This window comes from Lagopus leucura, unplaced genomic scaffold (assembly GCF_019238085.1).
Source record: "Lagopus leucura isolate 7727_CA_CO unplaced genomic scaffold, USGS_WTPT01 Super-Scaffold_810, whole genome shotgun sequence".
Taxonomy (NCBI): Eukaryota; Metazoa; Chordata; class Aves; order Galliformes; family Phasianidae; genus Lagopus; species Lagopus leucura.
Window position 1 is genome coordinate 10,688,057 of NW_024962261.1, and position 25,410 is coordinate 10,713,466.

At 47.6% G+C, this 25,410-nt stretch overlaps 1 protein-coding gene across 1 annotated transcript; it reads right to left on the reverse strand.

Moving 5' to 3' along the window:
- Positions 1-19,391: 19,391 nt before the first annotated feature.
- On the reverse strand, positions 19,392-23,510 carry KLF4 (Kruppel like factor 4). Its single transcript, XM_042866216.1, has 5 exons — positions 23,503-23,510; positions 23,308-23,425; positions 22,269-23,172; positions 22,031-22,195; positions 19,392-20,500 (listed from the first exon to the last, which is right to left on the reverse strand). The coding sequence occupies exons 1-5, from the start codon at positions 23,505-23,507 to the stop codon at positions 20,325-20,327; spliced, it is 1,368 nt and encodes a 455-aa protein (XP_042722150.1). The 5' UTR covers positions 23,508-23,510; the 3' UTR covers positions 19,392-20,324.
- Between the last annotated feature and the right edge of the window lie 1,900 nt (positions 23,511-25,410).

The following is a 25,410-nucleotide window of genomic DNA, read 5'->3' on the forward strand; positions in this document are numbered from 1 at the left end:
TTCCCCTTCCCCTTCCCCTTCCCCTCCCCCTTCCCCTTCCCCTTCCCTTTCCCCTTTCCTTTCTTTCTATTCCCTTTCTTTTTTTTTCAGAGAGCAAAGCCAGCAAAAGCAATGAGTCCTGTCTCTTCTGTCATCCTCAGCTCCCTTGTGTGACACGTAGCTGCATTGCAGTTGGGGTGGAAAATGCAGTGACGCAGCACAGCATCCCACTGAAATGGGCTGAGGTCAGTGGCCAAGGTTTGTGCCCAGCTCACAGTTCTGCTGCTCCCTGACTGGTAAAGAAACTGACAGCAAGGCTGGGGTCTGCTTGCAGCACCTCCACAGAGCTGCCAGGCACCTTCTGTGATCTACCTCATGCTGTCCTCAATTGTTTGCACAATAAGTTCTTCAGGTTTGTGGCAACCTACAGTGCTAAACCGAGGGGGGTGTACATGTAAGGCTCATTGGCAATGCATTAATTACAGTGACAATAAATGTGACATATAGTGAAGTGCACTTTCATGTTCAGACTTTATGGGAAATACACTAGTTTTGAAACATCAGGCTGCATCCAAGTGTACTTGCCTGCTGGCCTTGGCTGCTTTACTTGGAGTATGCAAAGCCATTCAGTGTACATATTTGGTCTCTCTGCTGTTCAAGAACACACACTCCAGGCCAAATTTCATAGGATCACAGAATGATTTGGGTTGGAAGAGAGCTCAAATTCCACCCAGCCCCAACCCGTGCTGTGGGCAGGGCTGCCCCCAACCAGCTGAGGCTGCCCAGAGCCCCATCCAAACTCCAGGGATGGAGCACCACAGCTGCTCTGGGCAGCTGTGCCAGGGCCTCACCGCCCTCTGTGTAAAGAATTTCCTGGACTGTGTTGTCATGGTTGATATTAGCTCAAGGATAAAAGAGCTTCTTTTCATCCATTCTGCAGTGTGCAGTGAGTCCTTCACGGTCCCACAGTGATGGTGTGGCTGGACTAAAACAGGAAATGAGCTATAGGGTAGAGGAAGGGCAATGTTTGAGCCACATCCCTGCTCACAATTCACACCTCAGCAGTACTTCAGGTGGCTCATTATCTGATGATGGCTTGTTTATCTGGGAGTTCTTTGGGTTTCTCCAAGTACTGTATTTGTTGCTGCATCAGAATGAGCGGTAGTGGATGCTGATGAAGTATATGTCTGCTTGCTTTCATCATCATGTGCTTCAGCCTCAGCATTCATTATTAGTGGAGGGAGGGAGAGAGGGTCTGCGTAAACATAGGTTTATAACATTCCTTAAATAAGAGTTGCAGCACAAACTTCATAAATGAGCCAATACAGAAGCAAGTATTCCACTCTGGACTTCCACACTGACACTCTGTTTTTTAGTTCAGCTGTGACATTCAGAGAAAAACTTACTTTTCAATTCTGGTGTGTCTTGCACATCTCCAAGAAAGGAGAGCAAAGTATTCAGTTTGTTTTATGAGGGAGCAAGCGCCAGTTTATGTGTTTGGGATCTGCTCTGGCTGGTATAAAAGCAGAAAACAGAAATTCATAACGGCATTTTCTCTCCTGCAAGGTGTAAATCTTATCACTTGAGGCAAAGCAATGAGAACATCCAGCTTACCCCTAAGGGAGAAGTGCCCAGGATAAATCACTGCTGTATAGTTATTTCTTGCCTTTTGAGAGCAAGCAGGGATGGGAAATGGAGAGCTATGGACTCTCACATGTCTCTCTTAGACAGCTAGCCCATGCTGCAGCTCATTCTACTAGCAATGAACAGTATCCAGTTGTCTTCTTCAGGAGCTGTGAAAACAAAGTCTTCTTCCTGCACCTTAAAATGCTCTGTGGGTTGGTGGGTATTTACTCCTTGCAACAAAATACAAAAACTAGCATTTCTAGTGGCATGGGATTTAGGAAGTATTTTGCTTGACCTTTTTGAAGCGTTTCTTAAGAAGCAAATGTGAGGTTTGCTGATCTCTGCTGCCTCTCTATTTGTGGCCAGCCAGGAAGACACATCAGATGTCAGAAAAGGGTTTTGCAGAAGGAGTGAAGTATCCAGGATGTTTACTCTCAGTGGATCCTCCTGGCATGGCCCGTGCTAAGTGCATTTGTGAGCCCTGCCAGGGCTTTGGGAGCCTGCCCACCTCATGCACGTCCAGTGCTGCACACATAGGCATCCAAAACCAGCTGCCCCTGCTGGCATGCTGCTCTGCATCACGGCTTCATGCTGGAGCTGCTCCACAGGGATAGGGCCAGCTTGCTCCAAGAAGCAGAGGCTTTCCAGCAGCCTCCGCAGCAGGCATGACGAAGTAATCTGGGGCAAGACCTCAGCTCTAGGGCATATTGTGCATTAGCTGTACAGGTCTGTTCTAGAGATGCTTTTGGACCACTGGTCAATGCTTACAGCATATCACTCCCTGCCTGGCAGGGCACCTGGAGTGGCCAGGTGTGCTCAGAAACAACTGTGCACTTACTGGACACGGTGCTTTGTGGCCAGCTGTGGCCTACCCGAGCCCTTCCTTTGCTCTTGCACACATATCCCATCATGTGACTATTGCATACTTTGAAACTTTGGTGTAAGGTGCTTTTTTCCTCCTGGACAGGTGGTGTGTTAACCTCAGTGGTGGCTGCAGGTGGCTGCAGGCCTCCAGAATGGTCACGTTAACTTACCAGCTCTTTGCACTGAAACTGAGCCAGCAGGAGAAAACACAGTTCTGAGGAGAACTGGGTTGCACATCCAGTCTGACTTTCAGGATATGTAGCTCCGCACAAATTTCTCAGCTGCAGGATGGTAATTGAGAGTCCACGGGCAGCTTCCAGCAGTGGGAGCAATCACAACACCTGCATGGGTGTCTCTTCACCTAAAAGTGCAGCACGGAATTCTTGTCTGGATGTCTTGTCCTTGGCAGCTGGAATGATAAATAGAGTTGTTCTTTGTAATATTGGCTCTAATAAACAACATCTAAAATGATCCCTGACAGAGTCTGAGTGCTTTTCTTACTAGCATCATAATGAACCAACACCTCCTTGTGCAAAGCACCACCATGCAGGCAGGATTTGGCTGCTGTAAACAAGCAGTAAATATCAGGACAGCACATTATGTTTAAGCTTGAGTTCTGCAAGGAGGAAACTGATTTTGCTAGCTGGAGTTACAGCTTGGACTTGTTTCATGACTGGCTCTAGATACCCTGTGGAAGCCTCAGTCAAGAAAAGCCAGACCTTTCAAAGCAAATTCATGCATTTAACGTAAAGAAAAAAAGAATGCCTAAAACAACAAAAACCAACCAGCCAAACCAAACAACAACAATGCCCTGGTTATTTAAAAAATTATACCTAGCAGTGCTTTTGACTAGAAAGAGACTAAAGAGTGATCTACCAACACTGGCATAGATTTAGCTGAAGACACCCTGACCCACAAGGAGAAGAATTAGCAAGAGCCTTGGGTGTTTGATTTCAGCTCCAGCTGTCAGACGGACAGCTCATGTGCATTTCCACATGCTCTACCACCAACTCTCTGAAGGTGGCAGTGTTCCCTTCTCAAAATGCTCACTGCAAAGGAAACGTTGAATACCCATCTGCTGCGGGAAGGAGGAGAAGGTGGGAGAGAAGGAGGAAAATGCATTAGCGAAGCCCTGACAGGAGTTAACTGGCAGTGTCTTCATGAGCTGCAGACTGCCGTGGTCGCCTCGGTGAAGAAGTGACTGATGTGCAGTTCTGAGGCTTTCACCTCACAGGGTTTTTGAGTGGTATAGCCCTTTTTAAGCTAAGTGAGGGAGGGACCCAAAGATGCCCATGCCACCGTCGTCAGTGCCTGGATTTGCTGCTCCAGGGAATGGAAGCTCCCTTCTACTTGAGCCTGCTGATGTTCCAGGAAGGGGAACTGCTGGACAATAAATCTGCAGCACAAAGGTGTTCAGACAATCTGCAGCACTTTCTGTTCTCATTATGCTGACTTACGTGTGGACAGAAACACCATACGTTGTGGAGGGAATTAGAAGAGAATTATACTTCATTCTACATTTGCAGATGCTGGGTTTTGTTCAGAACAATCTCCAATAGAAGGTCTTGCTTAGTCTGAGCAAGGGGCTCTGTCCCTGAGTCTAGTAGCATGGGGGGACAATCTGCACTTACTAGTCTTTCATGCACCTTTAGTGTACCGGATGTCACGTCAAGATAAAAATAGGAGTCTTTTCTGGCAAACTTACAGACAGGTAGGAAATCAAATGTTCACAGCAGGGCAGTACTACAGCTGGCTTATGAGAGCCTCAGTTTTGTACGTACTCTGCCTGACACAGGAGCAAAGTGAACTGGTAACACCCCTGCGCAATGTTTTGTTGAAACACATCCACAGTGACACTTGGGGTAATTTACCATGTTATGAAAAAGAGCTTTTGATGTGAAGGCATGAGAGGCAGGATCCATGGAGCAGCTGACCCAGGATAACTTGCTGTCAAATGATGAGGCAGAGGACAGCTAAAGCTCCTAAGGACCTGTTGGTGGTTTGTGTCTATGACTAGTTATGAAGCCACAGACAGGGCCAGATCTGTCATGTGGACAGGAGCTTGGGTTCCATGATAGATGATCACCTGGACACTCATGCCCTATGCTAATATTGGCAGAAAATTAACTTAATAGAGGAAGACTACTCCAGAGCTAAGCTGCACTTTTCACATGCACAGAATTTTCCTTACACTTCCCTTGTGCTGAGCAGTGAACTAAGCTTGTCCTTATGCTTTAACATGTCTCCCACTGTGCACAGTTGTCTGTAGTAGCAGCAGCTGGTCAGAGCCAGGGTGACAGAAACATCGCTTCAGAGCATGTGCTCCTGTGAACACTGAGACTGTGACAAGTTTGTGCTACTCGTGGTTTGTTTTGGAGGAAGAATTGGGGAACAAAGAAAGCAAGCAGTCCTTCAAAATGAACTATTTTGCATTTGGAGGTTCAAAAGCAATCAGAAGCTCCATTGTGTCTGCGCACAGAGCAGAAATAACGCAAAGAGCTGACGCAAAGCTAAACATTCCTCCAGGCCCACATCATTTTAAAAAACAAGACAACACAAACAAACATATAGAAATAAAAATGAAACCCAAACATACACACACACACAAAACCACCAAAAAAACCATCAATCAGTTAAAATAAATGCCAGATGACTCTCTTGCAGCAGATGTCAGTAGAAGTCTGACCTGTCTCTGCAGCCACTCGCCCTGTAGCTGCGGGAACAAGGCGGTGGTGGCAGAGGGTCCCCGTCCCTCTACAGCACTCACAGCACTGGCAGGACACAGGGCACCTCACAGGAGCCCCATTCCATGAAAAAGGAGCTGCTGCTGATGGGTGTGGGCCAGTTCTCAGTGCAAAAGTTTAACCCAAGGGCTCTGTCTGCTTGACTCAGTCCCTACACCATGCTGCTCCCCAGCCCAGGTTTTGATGCTCACCTTGTAGGTTCCCAAGCCCAATAGGGCAATGTGCCAAATGGGAGAAAGACCAAGACCTTCGAGCTGCCTCAGATGGGGCAGTGACAGCAGAAGGCACTTTGAAGGCTCAGCTCGGGCTGATACCTGCAGGCTGATAGCTTGCACTGATGATTTCCTACTGCTAGAAGTATGCCAGTTTGTTAAGGAATGTAAGGGAAGCAGGTATTGTTAGGACAGGAGATACTTTATTAATGATTATTCATTTGTAAAATAAAAGAAGAGAAATACAAAATGCATCTGGAAAACAGGTTGCTAGGGCACATGTAAGGTATGCCAGATATAAAGTAGGTTATCAGTTCTCCTCTCGCCAGCTCAGCTGTTGATCTGAAATCAAACCAAACAGAACAAAGCCTTGTGGTGCTGGCCTCCAAGTGCCTTTCCAGGAAGCTGCCTGAGATGGAGACAGGAATTTAGCTTAATCATATTCAGAAAACAAAGAAGCAGAAATTACAGCATCGTTGAAGTCACTGAAAGTATTTTGAGCTGCCTTCTCAGAGTCTTAATAAAAGATGGATAAACAGGTTCCAAAAATATGTGAAACCACCACACCTAAACCTTAACCTACTCCTGGCGTTAAAATGTAAAATTAAAACAAATTGTTCTCATAGGCTTTGAAATGTTCGGTGATTATTTTTATGGTGGCGGTGCCCTCAACCAAGCAATATTACAGCCACACTAGAGCTCTTGCCATTTACACAGTTGGGGCTGCAATTTCAAAAACATTACCGCATCTTTTAAAGCTGGGCTGCTGGTTGCGGTGCCTTAGGACTTTGGAAGTCACTGACAAACTTCATACCTTTTTCCCATTTCTTATTTTTTTCCCTTTCTTTCTAAATGCTTTTTCCTTGCTGGTCAGTGTTCTTCCCAAGCTATATGGCATGGCAGGAGAGGCAACAGCAGTGTGGGGCTTCTCTACTTCTAAGAAACTCCCATGATTTTGGATAGAGATGAGTTATGCTCTTCTCTGTCTCAGCCTCCACAAGCTGTGAGACTTCAGGTCTGCTTTTAAAAAGCAAGCTATTGCCACCTTCCCTACAAGTCACAGAACCATAGAGTTGTTAAGGTTGGAAAGACTAATAGGATCACCCAGTCCAATCATAAACCCCTGCCTGTGACTGCTCTAGATGATGTCACTCAGTGCGACATCTACCCTTTACTTCAACACCTCCAGGATTGGTGACCCCACTGCCTCCCTAGGAAGACTGTACCATGCCATCTTTCTTCATATCCAACCCGAATTACTGTAAACTGGGGCTGAAACATTTGGATGATGATTGGAGTATTCTGGGCCTTCAGTTGCGTTTAGCTGACCCCTACAACTAGCAGACAAAAACCAGTTTTCTGCTTATACACTGCTGACATGCATTTGTTGCATCTGTGAATTACCACATTACTGTGTGCTGTGAGATGACTGTGTGAGATGTAGCTACCTATGCATCTGGGCACTGGCTGGAGAAACGTCTCAGCAGTAGTGCTCAAGCAGCCTCTTGCCAGAGAAGTGCTGTCAGAATGGTTAAGGCTGACAGGGACCTCTGGGTTCATCTGCTCCTGTCTCTCCTCCCAGAGCAGGCTGCACAGGACGGAATCCAGGCAGCTTTTGAAGACCTGAGTATGATGCCAGCAGTGAAGGATCAGAAGCGTGACCATGGCTTTTCTACCACCTCAGTCCATGTTACTGTGCTTTTTAGATCTCTTCAGATTGTCTCCTCGTGCTACTTTCTCCGTGAAGATAACCTTCAAACCACATTAGAAAATTAATACAGGGAGAAATTCAGCATGAGTTCCTGGAATTTCATAAACGTACCCAAGTGTAAAGTAAATTAGCTGATTGGGTTCATTTTACACACTTAGCTCAAATGTATGGGCAAAGGTTATTTTACCACAAGTATTTATTTTGCTGGTTATGATTCAGTGCTGACTGTTGACATATGACTAGAACAAAGATATTCTCACAACTATGAAACCATTAATAACCATTTTATCAGCCCAATGACTGAAAAAATTTCATTTGCTTTTCTAATGCATGTCCGCAGCATGGAGCGCTGCTACACTGAATGGCCAATTTTCTTTCTGCCCTTTTTCACTTCCTCTTCACGAGAACCAGACAAACATGCACCCAACAGTGAAATCAAAAATTCAGTGTAGAGGGTGAGTAGTTCGCTGCATGTCCTGGAGGGCCTCCGCCACACTCACAGGCTTGGTGTTGGCTGTGACCGTCAGGTCGGAGCCGTGCATGTGCACCTCAGGCTTCAAGAACCTGTCTTGCCGAGGCTCATTTGGTTGCTGTTTTGCCTATTCAGGGTGTAAGAAGAGGCCACTCTGATACGGCTGCCATACGCTACGAGGAGGGCCTGGGTCTGCAGGAGAAGCTGCGGCCGAGTGCTGCTCACCATGCGGTCCTGTAAGCCTCAGTGCCTGCACAGGCTGTCCTGAGCCTCAGCCAGGACTGGAATCTGTTTTCCACTCAAGCAGTTTCCAAAATAAATAAATAAACAAAGCTTGAAAGATGGTGCCGTCAGAAATTGTCCCGAAACAGATAGTGAAAAATTCTCTTCCTGTTGCATGAAAAGTCAATTAGTGTGTTACTGAATACGTGCCGGGAGACATCATCATCATCATAGGAACAATCAGGTCATTTGAATAGCCAAATTTGCTTTTATGCAGTATTTGTTTACCTTTTAGGACGTATCCGTGATGTACATGTAAATGCCAAAGTCTACTTCTTGTTAGGTGTAGTAATCCCTCCTCCCCTCAGCTATTGGTGTGGTTCCTTGTTTGTGCCTGTCAGGGGCTGCAGAAGCCTACAACTGTTGGTTTAAGCAAACAGGCAGCTCTTCGCCAACAGGAATATCCTGTTTGGTGGTGCTCTCGAAGGAGCCAGTTATATAAACTTAGCTGTCTGCTGTCACAGCAAGAACTCAGGGAAAAGACTAGGAGCCATTACACGTAGTAGAGCCCCTCACTAGAAACATTACAATGTCTCCAGGCAGAGACACCTGATTTATTCTCTTGTAGAGTGATGTGCAAATGATTAGTTCTCAGTCACACACAATGGCTGAAGAGAAAGCCACTCTGAGCACAAAGAGGCTAGCAAAGTGCGACAGCATCAACTAAGCAGGGCCAAAAACAAAGCCCCAAACAGCACTAGTTCTTGCTTGAGATGCAGCCTGCCAGGGAAACAGGCAGACGTGTAAGCATGGTCTCAGTCATTATGGTCAGTCCTATGTCAAACAGGCTGCAGCCTAAGCATGCAAAGTGAGTGGGAATAGGGAAGTGATCTTTGTTCCTCTTTTAGGTGTAGGAAACTGAAACCCAAGGAAACTCTGGCAGCAATGCAGCAAGGTGCTTAAGCCTGTACTTTATTTTTAAGTTGACATGCGTGGGTGGGATCTGGCTCCATGCAGTCAAAGGCAAAACTCACATGAAGCAGGATTTTGCCTTCTCTGACTATGAAAGTGTTTTGGGAGGGAAATATAGCTTGCCTGAGGTCACACTGGGAGCCTGTGGCAGAGCTGGGAACTTACGCCAGGGCTCTGGAGTCCCGTAGTAGTGCCTTAACCTGTTTTTAACTTCCTCTCAAAACATAATCAGGCTTACACAGAGGGTATCTTGAACTGACTGCAAGCCTGCTTCTTGTTTTGGCCAGTTTTGGAGAGGTAAGGGGAAAACACAACTTTTATTTTACCCATCAAGAGATGGCTAAAGGAGATGTAAACAAACAAAACCTGAATGCAAGCTTATGGGGAATCCTGCAGCATGATGTGCAGAGTCTCTGATCTTGTGCGTGGGTGAAGCATACAGCTAAGAATTATGGTGTGGCATCGGTTTATGCAGGCATAGTACTGCTGTATTAAGCTTCTTATTTCCTAAGTCTGGAAGGGGCAGCTGTGCTGTGCTATTGTGGTCTGCACAGCATTACTCAGGGACTTCTCTGGCGCTGCCTACACCTTGTAACCAGCTCAGTGCATCGATTCATTTACTCAGATTGATCCTGACCTAAAACAACGGAGGCTCCTGACGAAGCCCCCATCCTCAGACGAGCAGGCCGTGGTCAGCGGGTGCTGAATGTGTGAGCAGTGGCGAAGGGAAAAGAGCGTAGATCTCCATGAAAAGCTTCAGCACGGCTAGAGCGTATTGCCAGGCTGCGAACGGTGCTCGAGCACCGTGATCAGTCCTCACGGGGGCACCACGCCGCCGTTAATCAGCGCGCGGCCGCAGCCTGCCCCGCCGGGCCCCGCCGATGTTCTCGCTGCACTGCCGTGCTCTGTCCGGAGAAAAGAGACCCAGGGTGAAGTCAGCACCTCATCTAAAACCGACTTCTGGAATACCGCAGTACTGCCAAGCCAGACAGATGTGAATGCGAAGTGCAGTCTGATCTGTTAATGCTTGCTAGAATGCTTTCATCCAGCTTCCAAGTACCTGCAAATGATACCTCATATTAATGCCTTCTTTCATGTTCTAGCAGCAATATTTCATGTCCTTTTCCTTACATAAAACATTAACATTAAAAGGAAAGAAAGAAAAAAAAAAAAAAAAAGCACAACAAAACAAGCATCACATACAACCCAACAACCCAAGCATCTGGAAAAATGATTATTCTCAGCATTCAATTAGCACTGTGGTTATTCTCTCCCAAAAATCCATGGGCTTTCCCACCCAAGAGAAGGGCAATAACTCTTCTTCATTTGTTGCTGGCTCTTCAGATGGGCCAAGCTCAGCTCACATGGCCTTCAGAAAGTAGGGACAGCTGCGTCTCTGCAGGGCCAGATTCAGCCAGGTAATAAAACATGTGAGCAGTCCCTGAGGAGCGATGAACAAACCCTGGGTTGCTTACATGCCTGCCAAAATCAGAATGGGGGGAGGAACACAAACACAACTGAAGGTTTTCACAAGTGACTAATAGTTTTGGATGTCTTAGAGGCTGAAGATGCTATGAATATGTGCAGTATATGCAGTTATGAGGGTGGCCAATTGCTTTGCCTCTAGAAAGGCTCTTTATTAGACTGCCTTCACAGATCGAAGCACAGCCGTTACCACTTCTTTCTGAAATGCAGGCAAAGAATTGCTCTCAGAAAAGAAGGGGGCAGATTCATTTCCTTCAACATGGATGTACCATGTGTTCATGTTGGCCACAGTTGGCACTTGTGTGGGTCTCACACTGACACACTTCCTTCACTTGCCTACCGAAGTGGTGTTCTGGTGGCCCAGAGGGTGAGCAGGCTCTAAGGGCCACACTATTGCCCCAGGCACTGATGTGGTGCCATACAAGGCCCTACCACGCCAATGCCCTCCTGTAGGATGACCATCTCTGCTGGTGTACAGCCAGCTTGTCCCTGGGGCTTGAACTTGTACAGCAGCAGCTTCACTCCCCCAGTGCAGGAGGAGGCAGCACTGCCTGTTTGATGCTTCCATTGAGTTGAGTGGGTTGGTGCGATGTGCAGGCCTTTGCTCAAACTTCCAGTGCAAAAAGGAAGGAGACAGCAGCATGCCTCAGGGTCCCATGCAGGTGCCAATTCCAACAGTCCCCACAGTGCCTGCCACAGTCCCGTGCCAGCATAGTGGGTGTGTGGGGTACAGACTCAGCAAAATCATATTTTTCCTCACTCATGTGTATGTGGAAAGACAGCATTGCAAAAGCAGTGTTTAATTGCAGGGCACAAATCCCTTCCAAAAGGGGAGCTTAACTTTTTTTCTTTTTCCTCTGCCAAGAACATATGTATTTTGTATAGATTTAATTACATGATACAAGAAAGGAAAGATGATTTGCCCAGATACTATGGTGATGAGTGCCATAGAAATGCCTATAAATAAATAAAAACACAGAGTAAACCCAGACATCTGCAACAGAGAATGAAAAAAAAACAACACCAACAAAACCAAACAGTACAAAAATCATGCCTGTAGTTTTTCACAGTCTTTCACTTTAGAGAAACAAAAGTCTGACACAGCCTCTTTTTGACACTGTGATTTTAGAATCCAGTTTTCATATGTGGACTTGCTCCTTCTATCACCCCCAAGTATTGTGAAATGAGTGCATCTTTATTTGCATTCCCCAGTCTCTCCTTCCTGCTGCTGCTGTGAATCCTTATTACCTGATAACTTGTTTGTGCATACAAAGTAATGAGGATCCAGAGTGCTGGGAACCTCTTGAACTTTTGAATTCAGAGAAAAAATTGAGTTTTTGCACACACCCCAAGTTGAAAATCCTGTCAGTGTTATATGATTTCCTCACTGCAAAAAAGGAAACAAGACGAAGCCCTACAGGGCTAGAATGGTGATGCATGTCTTGCTTTTCCATTGCATCCAAGAGATGCGAAGAGCACCTGCCAAGTTGCTGAGTGAGGCCCCTTTGCTACAGATTTCCAATTCCTATGGCCATGTTTTTGAGCCCCTGATTTCAATTCCTCTGTCCAGCAATGTGGTTTGTCACTTCACTTAATCTGTGGGACTCCACAGGCTAGATCTTCATGAGCAATACTCAGCTGCAAAGTGAAAACTGTCTCCCCAGCAAAGTATTATCTTGGCTTGACAGCACAACTGCAAGTTCTCTTGCATTAAACTGGCAAGGCTGCAAGAGAAAGAAAGAGATGAGAGCTGGAATAACAGCAGCAGACTCAGTGTACTTCAAAGAATTATCATCTGCTCCAACTCAAAACAGCTCTGGTTTTGATTCATTTATATACGAATTGGGAGGAAATCAGAACAGCTGTCGCTCTATTATTCCCTCTAGCATTGCTGAGCCATTTCGGCTGTCTGCAAATTCTCTTCCTCCCAACCTCTCTCCTGTTTTCACATCCTTCTCTCAGGAGCCTTATACTCGGAACCCTGTGTGCCTCCAGCCACAAGCATCTCTCCAAGTACTTGCTGTCAGTCTTGCTTTGGAAAAGAGAGCCGGCAGCACCGGCATAGCATTGCTGCATTCTTCCTGGGAGGTTTGTTACTCTACTGCTGCCTCCCCTCCAGCTGCCAGCCAGTGCGAAGCAGCAGCTGTGACAGAAGACGGAGCTATTTGCCGGGTGACTTTCCCAGGCTGGAGGAAATCCATATGTCAAGTTTTCTATGTGATGCACACCTGCAGATGAAGATATGTCTCCTTTTGACTGCTGCACTCCTTAGTCAGAAACATCCAATGGACATTCAGTATTTATTTAAATGACTAACTTGTGCAAAGTTATGAAATGTAAACCCTGTCATCTTGTTTTTTGCATGGATTAAGGTGCTAGGTGAAGCCCAGCCAGAGAAAACCTCTGACATGCCCAGTGGTTTGGGCAATACTTGAATCATTCCTCAGCTCTCCTTACTCCCAGACCTCTCCTCCTGTACTCACACAGAGCTTCCAATTTTGGACCATGAAAATTCAGATCTTAAGCTTTTTCAAAGTGCTACCTATTTTTATAATGCTTTGGATTTGCCTATGTGGTTCATTTGCTTAGCCCCAAATCAGCATAAAACCTAACCTCATCCCACCAAGGGGATTTACCTGTAACCATGAGGATTTGGTTTGCTAATGAGGCAGTCAGATTCCCAGACAGCTACAGTTCACCTTGATCACTTCTTAGAAAGCTAATTCTGTCACCTGGAGTAGATTTCAGTTCCCAGTACACAGGGACTCCAGTTTTTTTGACGTTTGCTCTTCAAAACCAGGGACACAAGAGAGAAAAACATTCAGGAAAAGCACTCTGCAAGTGTAATCAAAGAGAAAAAGTGAGAGTTGAGTTCCAAGCTGAACTTGGAAATGTTAGATTTGCACCAGTGAACACTTCTGTGGTCAGTTTCCCTGTCCACGTAACAATAAATGAAAGCAAATACCCAAACTCAACAATTACTAACAACGCCTTAGTAATAAATGTGTACAAATAAATAATGAGTAATTCAAGCCCATCTGGATGTTTGGGTACATAACAGGGAATGTACTGTAACTAACGGTGTCACATCTTGCAAAGATGCATGGATATAATGAAAATTATGAAAAGTTATTTTTTTGTTTTAAATAAAACGTGAAGAATCAACCGTCCTTAAAAAAAAAAAAAAAAACAACTGATGGCTGAGGGCTTCTTAAATGTTCTGACAATTAAAAAAAACAAAACAACTACAAGCTAAGACGTATTTTAAATATTGACTGAAATATCATATTAGGCTAATTTCTCCTGGCATTCTTCCAGTGTACAGTAGACAAGAACTCATCCATATGTAAAAGTGCACATTTGTAAAAAGTTTGTATTTACTTTCTCTTCCCATTTACTTTCTCTTCCCACTAAAAAGTACAACTGAAGTTGAATCTTTCCAGCCTTTGGCAGCAAATGACAAAACTGAGGTTGATTGAGAGCAGGAACTTACACCCTTTTCCTTTGTCTCACATGTAGTGTGTAGAAAAGAGGAAACAGTAGGAATCTGGAAGGTGGTGGCCTGAAACTAAAGGAAGGAAATACTTTCTTCTCCTCTTCCCCCACCCTTATTTTTAGGCTAGCTCATAAATAGTTGCAAAACTCCTTGCCACAGTGTCTCTGAAGCCAGAAGTTCAGTAAGGTTCCAAAAAGGATCAACTGTTTAGTAAGTAGAATCTGTGCAGCTGCAACAGCAAGCAGCATAAAACCAGCATGAGTTGGACAGGGACCTACAGTGGTCAAGATTCTGAGCTGAAACGAAGCTGTAATCACCTGAGCCTGGAGGGGAGCTTTGAGGAGAGCAAGGAGGGGTTGCCCCAGCTCTGCCCATTGTAGGGCTGCCTGCGCACACTAACAGGCTTCTGGCCAGCACTGAGGCAGGGCAGCAGTAGCCAGGCTGGGCTGGGCTCTGCTTTCCCCCTGCTCCTCAGAGAGCAGAGAGCTAGAGGAAACCCAATTGCCCCAACCAGGACAATTAGCTCACTGGTGTCTGCATACGGAGCCTTGCCAGTAAGTTTTACGTTGTGAGCATGGGAACTTTGTCAAAGGGAATGTTGGTTAGAAGGTGTTTACAGAAGGAAGGTAGTCAAACATCTCTGACAGGTGAGAGGGTCATTATCATATTCTCTAGTGCTGAAGAGAGCGTGAGCAATTACTAGGGAGGCAGGAAGCTTGAAAGCAGTGAAATATTTTGCTTTTCACTGGAATACTGCTTGATATTTGGTAACACAAAGAACAACCTGCTTCAGAGCCAACAAATTCAGCCATTCCTTGTCAAGAAAGGGAGACTGTTGATGAAATAGTGTGATCCAGAAATTGAGAAAGGACAGCCAAACCTAGTACATCGTAGTGCAAAGACAAACACATCCCTTTGGGTAGCCTCCTCAAGTAGCCAACAGCGTTATTGACTCAGTATGTTTGGAGCCTAAACACAGAATAAAACCTCATCCAGAGCTTAGAAAGTGAATTCCAACACGCTTCAGTAATCATCGTCAATGTTGCTCCGGTAGTTTATCAACATATTAATGTACAATATTCATTTTATCAGAAAAGGGGAACATGATGATGGACTCTAGGCCCCAGTGAGGTTGTTCGTGCTGGAAGATTCCAGTCGTGATCTGGACATCAAACAGCACTGACGCCCATGACACCCTCCGGGGGCCCAATGTACAAATCGAACTCACGCACTAACCTCAAAAAACAGCTTTTTGTACATGTGAGCAAAGCCCTCTCTGCAGTATTTCTGCGTGGAAGGAAGCATATAGCCAGTGCTACCCTTTGGCCTTCCCTTGGCTATCCAGGAGCTGGAAGCACAGTGCTCCTGCCAGCCACGAAGGCACTGAGGATCTACACGTGCTGACATAAAAAAAAAAAAACACTGAGGAAACACCCAGCAAATAAATTCCTGTGTTGGCAGTATGGTGTAGCCCATCGGATGATCTCTAATTTCTGCAGCAGTGGAGGAAATCCTTTTGAATATTTGTTTCTAAAATGAAGGGTCTTCAGCAACGAATACAGGGAAGCTCTATCATTTTGTTGAATATAGCCTGAAACTTTAATAGCAGAGAACTTGAATGGCAAGATTTAAGCAAGCCTTAGCTTGTGCTTGATAAACAAGCACGTTGTACCCAAAGTAAAACCATGCAAAACTTTTTAGAGTTGCAGCAAGATGACTGAGGTGATAGCAGCACATGATTACACTTCTGCTTATACAAGCTCCCTAGTGAAAGGAGCCCAGTGTTTTCCCTAAAACTTCTCATTAACAAAAGTCACAATGCTGACCCATGCTGACCAAGCTCATAGGAAAACGGCTGTCTCTGTTAGAAAGGAATCACAGTTTCACAAGTCCAGAAAGCAGTACTGAAGGGAAAGGTCCCGCTGCTAGGTGCCTCCCGGGAGTAACTACTACAGACATTTGTCTTCTGTAAAACTTAGGGCATGCATGGTCTAAATATAGAAGCATTCATAACGCACAACCCGCTTTTCCCCTCCTGCCTTTCACACAATTAAGGTTCCAACCCTGAGGGCTCACAAGTAAGCATCCAAAGGTGAAAAGGAGTCTAACAGATACCTATCTGCAGCCAGGGTGGAGAACACGGCTGCGGAAACACCACCACCGCCCACCTCTGTGCCACAGAGACAACTTCTGCACTCAGTGGCAAGGCCCTTAGTGGTAATGGAAACATCCCCTGGTAAGGAGAGCAGGCAGACAACGAAACGTGAGTCATCCCAGTGTACTGCAGACAAGGGAATGTGGGTGTGTTACCCTGTGGCTTGAAGCCAATGTGACCTCAATTAAATTTTGGTGAATGATGGGCCTTCCCCTCTTTTATGTACATACTCCTTGGTCTCCAGAGCTCAATGCACTGAGCCTACACACAGGCACTTCATCCGGTGAGCTTTCCTGGCAAGCACGAGGCAGAACATGTTGTCATTCATGCTGGTGGTAGTGCTCCTCTTCCTCTCCCAGAGTTTCGTTTCTGTGCCTTAGGCTCACCTCCTCAAAGTGCTCCTACCACTTCAGACCCCTGCAGTGTAAACACTGATCTGCACAAGCTGTGTGCATTTGCAACATACTCCTATCCTATTGTGTGACTAAGCCCACACGATCCCAAGGAATGAATACAGTTTGCAATGGGCTTGATTTGGAAGTGTTGGTGCTCAAATGCCGTTAAAGCGCTTGCCAGGGACATCAGTGGAAGCAGGCTAGCTCTAATGTTGAGCACACTCCCATAGGAAACCTGTGTAAACTAATTCAGAGAACCGTTAGCACTCGAGGTGATTAACCACAAGAGCCTCAGATCTCCCCTTATTAAAGAGAAGGGGAATGAAATTCCCTGATTCATATCAGCTTAATATAAATCCTGGTGAGATTCACAATCGACTTCAGCAGCAGCGGGATTTGGTAAACTCTGCAAGGGAGAGACAGCGCTTTTCAAAGAACACCTTCATGTGACAGGGGAGAGCTGAAGGCATTTCTACCAGATTACAAGTTTGAAGTGCACAAACTCCCAGTCTGTAGCATACAGCAGACAAGTGCACAGCAGCGCAGCGGCTCTGAGAAGATTTTTATTCTGATGCCACTTTTGAATACTTGGCACCTGGTAGGCAGACATGTGTCATCTTGTTTAGAAAAAGCTCCATCTCCACTTGTTAAACATGCTGGAGAGAGGTTTGGGCTAGGGGGGGCGGAATTAAGGATGGCTGCATTTTGGCTGCAGAGATCTTTCTCTGCTACAGGAGATTCTCCCTCCTGTAGCTAAAGTAATGCTTGGGGGCAGCTCTGGCAGTGCTCACCCTATGTGAGAGAGGCCACCCCAAATAAACGTAGAACAGCTTTCAAGTGCCCAGGCCTGAATGAAACAGCACGTGAATGGAGCTTTAGTAGCGCTAAGCAAATCTTGAAAAACAAGACAACCTTACAAGGCTGCTTGGTGTTTTACATGTGTTTTGCTAGATGCGTTTTTTGATACATGTTACTCCATTGCATCCATTTATGATCTTGCACCTAAGTTCAGTTTCAGGACACTAGACACAGTGAAGCAGGAGGCAAACACCATGCTATTGACATGCCAAGGCTGATCATTTCAGTACTTCCCCAAAGACCTCCTTAAGAACAAGGACTGCCTCTCCTAAGCTGCACACTGTGCTGCAAAAATTGTCTTTTGGCTCCCCATCCAAAAGTATAGGAATAGCATTTTGGAAATGGTTAAAGTAACAGTAGCATTTCTTTTTAAATACCAAGCCTCAACTGTGTTTGTTCAGCTCTGGAAAGAAAGTCATACATGAAGACAGCTTAGCTAGGAACAAGAAAAAAAAACACATGTGGGAGAAGAGAACAAAGACCTATTTCAAGAATGCTATTGTTTGTGGAACTATAAACCTAGGGTCTATAAAACCATCAAAGAGAAACTGAAGTTGGCTTTAACAGATACTCATTACAGCATGCTGGATCATCGTATAAAATTCTTAAGGTTTTATAATAACAGCACACTTGAAAATCAAAGAAAAAAGGTTTCTGAAATGAAATCTGCAGATTTCAATACATGTGGATGTGTCAGGACATAAATGTACAGATTTGAGGCATCCTGAATGGCATTCATACAAAGGCAATCCTACAGCTACCCAGGCATTGGCCAACACTAGAGGCAACACACCCCAGGCACACAGCGTGTCAGTTGCAACACTGACCTTGGATATCTCCTCCAGAATCCACATGCAAGGCAACAAAAAAGGTCAGAAATGACGGTTTTAATTTTAAAAAGTCTTCACATGAAAGAAGCTTCAGATAAAGGATGACTCATAACTTTAAATTAGTTTTAAATACTTGCTATTTGCAAACCAAACAAGACATTCCTTACTCCCCATGCTACCTATAAACCAAACCAACAAAGATAGATTTCAGTTGAACAAAGCCTGCCTGGGAGATAAGGGGTGAGAAGTACTTTCAGCATCATTATGTGACTTGGAGGACTTTAGAACAAAAAGGTACCAGTCACCACACAAAACACACATCGAAGTATGGAATTTCATGGTGCATTTGGGAACAAGAAGTTGATATCGCAACTCTTGCTTCCACTGCTGAAAAAAAATAAAAAAAATAGGGATAGCTCTTGCCTGTAATTTATTTCCATGCTCAGCTTCATTCAACATTAAATATATATAAATTGGTCATCATATAAAACCAAACTGCTAGCTGACTGACACTTAAAACTTAGTGGAAGAATCATTTCTGCCTTCTCTTTTTAGGAGAGTAGTGAGAAAAACAGGTCCTATTCAGCAAGCATTCATGTTGAAATCATCTTATTGCTACATATTTGTGGAAAAAATAGAGCAGTGAGGTCCCTGAGGACAACAACAACAAAAGCAGTTAACTACCCAAGGCATGCAATGGGCTTACTGCATTAACAGCAGCAAAGCAACTGCACTTGAAGGTACACTGGAGACTTTGCAACAACACATCTCCTGTGTACAGCTACAATTTGCAGACTGCACGGTCAACATTCTCAACTCACGTTATGTGTACCACCACTCCTACAAGAGTTTTGGCTCTTCAGATACTGTTTTGCTGGCTTATGAAATTACCAGGGCAGAGCTAACTTCAAGTGAAACTTCTATGTAATTCACTGTTAAAAGCTGTTTCATGATGCACTTTATTTCTTAATTTAATATCTTTATGGCGTTCACTCAGCTGATTTCCCTTCATTCACGTGAAAGCAGAAGTTACCACAAGCCTATTTGAGAAGCTCGGGAAAGTAAAGTTAGAAAACATTACAGGTGAACACGCAAAGTCTGATGTGACAAACAAACATCTTCTAACAGGCAATTCATTCACCTTAAAATTTTTGAATTATCTAATATGCAGCCAATTCAGTATTTAGAACAAAAAGCATCTGTACACATTTTTCCCCTCAAAAAGACAAGCACTGCACTTATCCATCCTACCTCTCAGAGTCTTGAGAGCACAACTCTTCGCCACTCCCTCTGCCTTAGGAAACTCAACCACTGACCAACACAACCTCTCTGTGGACATATCCATTCACAGAAGAAAGTTACAACAGTCATTCAGATAAAATATTATAGGTTTATTTAAAACTTATTTTCCGCTTGAATATGCAAAATACAAACTCCAAAATGTTCCTTTTACTTCGTAGTTTACAAATATACAAAATAAAAGTTTGCTTAAATTTATATTACATATCTATTATGTAAAGAACTATATAGAAAACATTTGTTCTGCTTAAGGCATATTTGGGAATAAACCATTGTACAAAGTATTGCACATCGAAACCACAGTGCATTACAGACTGTCTGCATAAAGTTATTTTCTTAAGAAAAATAAAAAAAGATAAACCAGGATTATTTACCTGATTTAGGTCATAATTGGCGATCGGAAGACAAAAATATTTCCTTGTCAGATATGCAGCAGTTTGAGAACTTTGGCTTCCTGTTTTTGGTACCTCTAAAACCAACAGTCACTAAGCACCATGAAATAGGCTTTTAAAACATAACTCTGTACCTGAATTTTTCCTCCTCTTTTAACATTGTAATGGCTTTTGGAAGGAAGAAAAAAGGAAAGTACAAGATGACATTTACATCTAATATTGCATTGAAAGAAAATTTAAGGGAATGTCATTTCCCTGTGTAATATCCCCACCCTCCGAACTACACACAGTCTGTTTAACCCTGATATCCGTGACTTCCAGTCACTCCTTGGCATTTTGTAGTCCGGAAATAATTCAAGTTGGATTTACAAATGGAATGATAGAAGAAGATCCAGTCATTGACCCCAATGTTTTTGGTTTTCTTTAAAATGTATGTTAAAAAAAAAGTTGCAATGTCCATATGCAATTATCCCTCTTTCCACTCTTTTTGGAAGACTTCACCATGATTCTCTGTAGTGCTTAAACTGGGTTCTCCCCTTCTGGCGGAAAGCAGTCCTCGTGCTGTAAATACTGAATCTCTAAGGCAGTTAGGGAAAGATCCACTGCTTCCAATTAAAAGTGCCTCTTCATGTGTAAGGCGAGGTGATCCGACCTGGAAAACGCTCTGTCACACCGCTGGCACTGGAAAGGGCGGTGGCCCGTGTGTTTTCGGTAATGACGAGTGAGTTCATCAGATCGGGCAAACTTCCATCCGCAGCCTTCCCAGTCACAGTGATAAGGTTTCTCACCTTAGAAAAAAAAAATTAAAAACATGTCAGTCGTGTTTTCTTTTTTTTTTTTTTGTGGCAGTGTGCGCGGGGGGGGGGGGCGGGCGAGGCTACCTCTGTTTCACACCACTTTCAACACTTTTAAGAAGAAAGAATTAAAGCGTCAAAGAAAACACAACAAAGAGCTTGAAGCAGTTGTGGACTACTACCTTACTAACAGAATAAGACGGTCTTGTCAAGACTTTACACGTATTATAAGCCATTAACACTGCTGAAATCTTCTCTAGCAGGCTCACTTTGTCTCAAACAAAGTTTCGGAACATAGGAGTTCTCATAATAAAAGTTTATTTTTGCTGGCTAATGTTACATGATCAAATATCAACCAGAAATAGCTCAGCAGAAAAATAATGTATTTAGATAATTGTAGGTCTTGAGAATTAAAAACCGGCTGCTAACTGCTTTCATTAGCTTAGGTTGATTAACAACTCAATTTTTCTGTCTTCACTACAGCAAAACTGCTGTTGACTGCACAACAAATTTCACTGACAATTACAGACTCCATCCTACACATCCTGAAGACCACGCTGACAGTCTCAGGCAGAAGGGAGGAACCGCTCTTTGACCAATTTTTCCTCCTGCTGCCGTTAGCCGACACACAGCCTAACCACTCAGCTACCGTTTCTCCCTTTCCAGTATCCTAGTCAGGAGAAAGTTGTGAATCAAATTCACAAACCAGGGATTTAAATTATGCAAATTCCCAGGTTATTTAATCACTGTTACGGAATGCCTGCACTGGCGAAACCGTGCATGATGTACCTGCTTTCACAAGCTCAGTTATTGCAATATGGCATTCAGCTGCAAGGTTAAAGTTTGAACTTGGGCGCAGATACGCACTTTGGCAGATTTTATCTGAATTCTAGCAGTTGCCAATGAGCTGTTAAGCTCCATCTCATCGGTGCTAACTCAGGGGAAGATGTGTTCTTCCCACATAGGAGCGGCACCAACCACGGCACCAGTGACATCAACCAACGCAGCTAGAGAACTCAATTAAATCAGCATGGAGCCTGTCACCATTCACTTGGACGTGGGACAGCAGCTTGCAGAGGTGTCAAGGCTTCAGTGTCAGCCATAGGATCTCTCAAGCTGGAGTAAGCCAAGACAAGACGGGAGTGCACAAAGCACCCAACCACAAACAAAGAAAGTAGAACCTTAGACAGAAGTCCACTTCTTTTTCAGAAGTGGGCTAACACTAATCTACAGCAACAAATCCCATCAGATTCTCAGCTATCTGCTTATTAACCAGCCACACAACTGAAGAGGATCAACAAACTTTAGCCTCTGCAGGAAACCCACCTGCTTCCACACCTGAGTAACTGTGAACCACTAAGTGAAAAACCCAGCCAGTAAGCAAAGATTTAACATGGCCAATGCAAAAGAAACAGCACCCAGGAAAACCCAGCAGAGCACAGCTAAGACTCATAATTTCAGCACTCCCCCTGCCCGTTTGCTTCCAGAAGGGGGCTCACCCCGATGACCCCATGCAGGCTTCACCTGTGTGGGTTCTTAAGTGTGCCTTGAGATGAGAGCTCTTGGTGTAGGTCTTGCCGCAGCCTGCGTAGTCACAGGTGTGAGTGGCTGTTCTTTTTCGAGGCCACGATCGCCGTCCTCTCTTGGGCTTGGTCTCTTCTGGCAGACAGCTCCCCGGCGGCATCAGCTCTGCGGGCAGAGAGGGAGGAGTGAGCACGGCCACGGCCACTGCCTCGGGACCACGCTGGCAGGGGGGACTCACCTTGGTACTGCAGCGTGCCGGGGGGCAGCTGCTCGGGCAGGAAGGCGGGGTAGCCAGGGGCCGGGGGATACCCGGGGGGCAGAGGCAGCGGCGGGTGGCCGAGCCCCGGAGCGGGGGGAAGGCAGTCCCTGCTGCTCAGCATCTCCTCGGGCCCCAGCGAGGGCGTAGTCCGGGCCGGCAGCAGGCGGCCCATGGAGAAGTCATGCTGCGGGGGGGGTCCTCGGGGGCCGCTCCCGTGCGGCGGCGGGGCCAGCGTGCAGGGCGAACTGGTTTCCTGCTTGATTTTGGGGCACATCCGCGGCTGGAGGGGGCTGTAAGGAGCCCCGGGTCCCTCGGAGCCGGGCGGCTGGGCGGCGGCGGCGGGGGGGCCGCTCTTGGGGCTGAGCCCCGGGTGGTTGTAGTCGCCCACGGCCTTCACCACGAACTTGCCCTGCAGACTGCCCAGCGGCGGTAGGGCGGCGGGCGCCGGCAGGTACACCGGGTCCAGGTCGGGCCGCATCAGCTCGGCCACGAAGCCTCCCGAGGGCGACACGTCGCTGATGTCCGCCAGGTTGAAGGGAGCGGCGGCGGGAGCCCCGTCGCGGCCGCCGCCGCCGCCGTAGAGGAGTCCGCCGGGCTCGGCGCAGGGCAGCGGGTAGGCGAAGGGCCCGGCGGGGCAGGGGCTGGCGGCGGGGGCCGGTGCGGCGGCGGGGGACACCACCACCGCGGCGGCGGCGGCGGGCTCCTGGTGCATGAGGGAGTTGGAGAGGATGAAGTCGAAATCCAGCAGCTCGTTGAACTCCTCAGTTTCGCGGCGCGGCCCCAGGGCGGGCGCGGTCTCCAGGTCCGACGGCGGCGGCTCCGCGGGACGCGCCGTCAGCGCCGGCGGCGGCCGCTTCAGCTGCGACAGCTCCTCCCGCCACCTCTGCGGGGACACGGGCACGGTTCAGCCCCCGGCCCGACCCGCGCCGCTCCCGCCCCGGCCGCCCCGCTCCGCCGCCGCCACCTCCGCCTCCGCCCCCCCCCCCGGCTCCGGCCCCGGCGCGACGCCGATACTCACGTTGCCGGGGCCCGCGGGCCGCGGCGCCTTCTCGCGGCCCGCGGCGCCCGCCGCGAAGGTGGCGATGGAGGGGAGGAGCGTGCCGCTGAGCGCCATCTCGCACTCGCCGGGGGGCTGCCTGCGGGGAGAGCGCGGCGCGTCAGGCGGCGGCGGCGGCGGCACGGAGATCGCTCCGGGACCGCGCCGGGCACCCACCGCATCCGCGCCGGTGCGTCCCGCCGAGCCGCCGCCGCCGTCGTCCCGCCGAGGAGAGTGAGGAGGAGAGGAGTGGGAGCGGCGATCCGCGCCGCGCGCCCGCGGGCAGAGCCGCCGGGCTGGAGGCGGAGAGCGGGCGCGAGGCGCTAGCGGAGCCGCAGGGAGGCGGCCGCCGCCCGGCAACGCGGCTCTGGCACCGGCAGGGCGGCGGCGTGAGGCACTTCCCAGGGAGCCGCGGCCATGAGGCAGCCGGGCGGGACGGACGGACGGGGCACGGTGCTGCCGGTGGGGAGGGAGGGGCCGGGCCGGCCCGCGCTCTGCCGCCGCCGCCGCCGCCGCCCGTCCTCGCCGCGCCCCGCTCGGCACTGCCGTGCGTCCGCCACGGCCGCCCTTTTTATAACCTCACTTCACGCGCGCTCCGCCTGCCGTCGCCACAGCGACGGAGAAAACAAACTGACACGTGGGAGGGGGCGGCACGCGCGGCTCAGAGGGGGGCGGAGGCAGGGGAGACGGGAGCCCGCTCTCGCCCCGCCCCGCGCCCCGCCCGGCCCCCGTGACGCAGGCGGAGGGCTGACGGCAACGCCGCTGGAGGGTGGGGGGAGGAGGGGGGAGGTTCGGGAATGCCCGCGTGCGCTGGGGCCGGGCGGGGTGGGGTGGGGCCGGGCGTGGGCCGGCGCGATATGACGTCACGCGGCGCGATATGACGCGATTACGAATGAAGTACAAAAACTGCCGCAGACCGGAGTCACGGAGAGGATGAACCGTCTCAGCGATGATGCCTTCGTTATTCCTTTCGCATTCTCGGTCTACTTTTCCCCCGTTCTTTCCACCCTCGCCTCCTGCAGGGGGCAGTGGCGAGCCGGTCCCGTCCCCGTCGCCAGCCCCGTCCCTCCGGCACCGCTGTTTCTTAGCCGCCCCGGGGCTGTTCTGGCCCGCGGGGGAAGTCCCGGCCCTGCGGCTTTGGCACACGCGAGCCGAGTGCTTCGGGATGACTCAGTGTAGCCTTAAAATAAGAACGAAGTGCCCGGCTTTGTTTTAGCCAACTGGTTTTTCCAGTTTCCAGCGTTATAAATGTTAATTATTAATTACACTGGCACTTGGAAGATAGGAGTATTTTTCTGCACAAAGTCCAGCGTTGGGCAGAAGATGGGCCCGGAACTATCAGACTAAAAGGATGAGTGAGGGGAGGTGAAGGGCCGTGCTGGGAGGATGCTCAGGGCCTTCTCTGAAAATTATGGGCATTAAATCATCAGCTGCTCACAGGCAGTGTTTCCCCAGTCCACAAAATGACCTGAACGTTGTTTCCCTAAGGCAAATTTCCTCTAACGCTGCTGTCTCTGCCTAGCCAACTTCTCCAGCCCTCTTTTTTTTTTCTCCAAACTCTCCCCACTCTCTGAAACTTCCAAGTTAGAGCACAGCATGTTTCTGTGCTGTTCAAAGTTGACATCGGGGATTGCTTAACTCAGGATTTGTGTCCCCCTTGCCTTGGGACACACAGTGACAATTTTCCAGACCCTGCTGCTGTGCCTCAGCAGAAGGAAGCATCCTGCTGCAGTGCTTGTTGCTCTGTGTGTGTTGGCATCTGCACATCCCAGGGCTGCCTTTGCCTTGCCAGCGGTGCTGCACACCTGCCTGAGAGCACTCAGTGCCTGTGACTGACTGCTTGCATCAGCGACAAGTGGTAATTCACTGCCAATGTTGAGCTGAGTGAAATGGGTTTTTAATGGGGCTGAGCATGGCAAGACCTTGGTGGCTGGGCTCAGTGGTGCTGGTTGGGTCACCTGGGTATGTGAACCTGACAAGAGAAGGAAAAGTCAAGGTGGTGAAAGAGCAGGGACTTCTGGAGAGACAGGTGCAAGGGGATGGCATCCGTCATTAAACAACATCTACAAGAAGAAGGAGTTGTGC